The following is a 1,573-nucleotide window of genomic DNA, read 5'->3' as shown; positions in this document are numbered from 1 at the left end:
ACCGCGCCCGGCCTCTCTGAGTGTTTTGAGAGCCCGGGCTACACTGGGGTCCGGTGCAGAGCGTGGGGCAACTCCTGCCTCAGCGGGCAGTGGAGGGAGCCAGACCTGGGTTCACAGTGCGCCTTTCACGGGTTGCTGCTGCTTTACCTGGTGGGCGGCCTAGCGCCTGGTTGATCCATGACTGGGATCCCTCACACGGGAACCTTGCTTATTCCGGCAGACGCCCTCGTGGCTCTTGTCTGGTCTGTGTCCACGGTCTGGCAGGGGATGCCTGCCCGACCACCGCCCTGGCCCTGGGAGCCAGACCTGTGTCCCCTCAGTGTCCCCAGGGAAACTTAGCGTGGACGGCCCCCAATCGTTCAGATGGCACAAGTTCAACACACGACTGCAGTAGGAAGCTAGTTCAGACATTTATTACCCTCAGGTCCGGAGCAGGGGGCCGTGAGTCGGGAGGTATCGTCCCTCCCAGGCCACGCGAGAAGTGAAGAGGGTGGGGGGAGGGGAGATCTGCAGGAGGCGGCTGCGCAGAGAGGACCTTGCTGGGCACAGGTAAGAGCAGCCTGTGTGCCTCAGCCCATCCCTGGCTTGCTTTCAGGGACTGCCAAAAAGAGCAAGATCTTGTCCAAGGAAGAACAGAAGGTGGTCGCGTTCCATGAGTCGGGCCACGCCCTGGTGGGCTGGCTTCTGGAGCACACGGAGGCTGTGATGAAGGTGGGTCCTGGGCAGAGCTGGCTCTGAGAACACCTTTGAGTCTGCTTGGAGAGCGAGAAGCATCCTAGGACGGTGGGCGGAAGCCAAGAAGCAGGAGGCAGGAGTAGACTGTGTGTCCCTCGGCTGAGCCGTGGCCTCAGTTACAGGCGTGACACCTGGAAAGTCGCAGCCAACCTGCGAGTGAAGAATTGCATGTGTACTGTCCGCTCTCACATGACTCTGGATACTGAGGAGTGAGTTGAGAACATAATTTTAAAATACCACTCTTGTTGACAGTTGTTAACTGAAAATTTGTTGTTATCAAATGGAATTAAATAATACTCTAAACAGCTTCCAAAAATCGTGTGGATCCACAGCCTGGGGATCCGAGTGACTGCTGAGGAAGATGTCACTGGGATATGGCACCGCACTGATGCTGGAGCCCATGCAGGTGGCTGGTTCTTGAGGCTCACGCTAAGGAGCAGCTGCACTGTGTTCCCACCCTCAGAGCACACTCACCGCAGACGTGCACACGGCATAGCGATGGTTCCCACCCTCAGAGCACACTCACCGCAGACGTGCACACGGCATAGCGATGGTTCCCACCCTCAGCGCACACTCACCGCAGACGTGCACACGGCATAGCGATGGTTCCCACCCTCAGCGCACGCTCACCGCAGACGTGCACACGGCATAGCGATGGTTCCCACCCTTAGCGCACACTCACCGCAGACGTGCACACGGCATAGCGAGGGTTCCCACCCTCAGAGCACACTCACAGCAGACATGCACACGGCATAGCGATGGTTCCCACCCTCAGAGCACACTTACCGCAGACATGCACACGGCATAGCGATGGTTCCCACCCTCAGTGCACACTTAC

At 58.6% G+C, this 1,573-nt stretch overlaps 1 protein-coding gene across 1 annotated transcript in view; it reads left to right on the top strand.

The window, feature by feature from the left end:
- SPG7 (spastic paraplegia 7 (pure and complicated autosomal recessive)) overlaps nucleotides 1-1,573 on the top strand; it is a 41,609-nt gene that overhangs the window by 34,457 nt on the left and 5,579 nt on the right. The window contains exon 14 of the mRNA XM_012657173.1: nucleotides 596-711. Within this exon, the coding sequence (XP_012512627.1) occupies nucleotides 596-711 (116 nt within the window). The remainder of the gene's footprint in view (nucleotides 1-595; nucleotides 712-1,573) is intronic.

The sequence above is a fragment of the Propithecus coquereli genome, unplaced genomic scaffold (assembly GCF_000956105.1).
Source record: "Propithecus coquereli isolate 6110/MARCELLA unplaced genomic scaffold, Pcoq_1.0 Scaffold531, whole genome shotgun sequence".
Lineage (NCBI taxonomy): Eukaryota > Metazoa > Chordata > Mammalia > Primates > Indriidae > Propithecus > Propithecus coquereli.
Note: the sequence above shows the minus strand (reverse complement) of the source record. Positions and strands in the feature narration are given on the sequence as shown.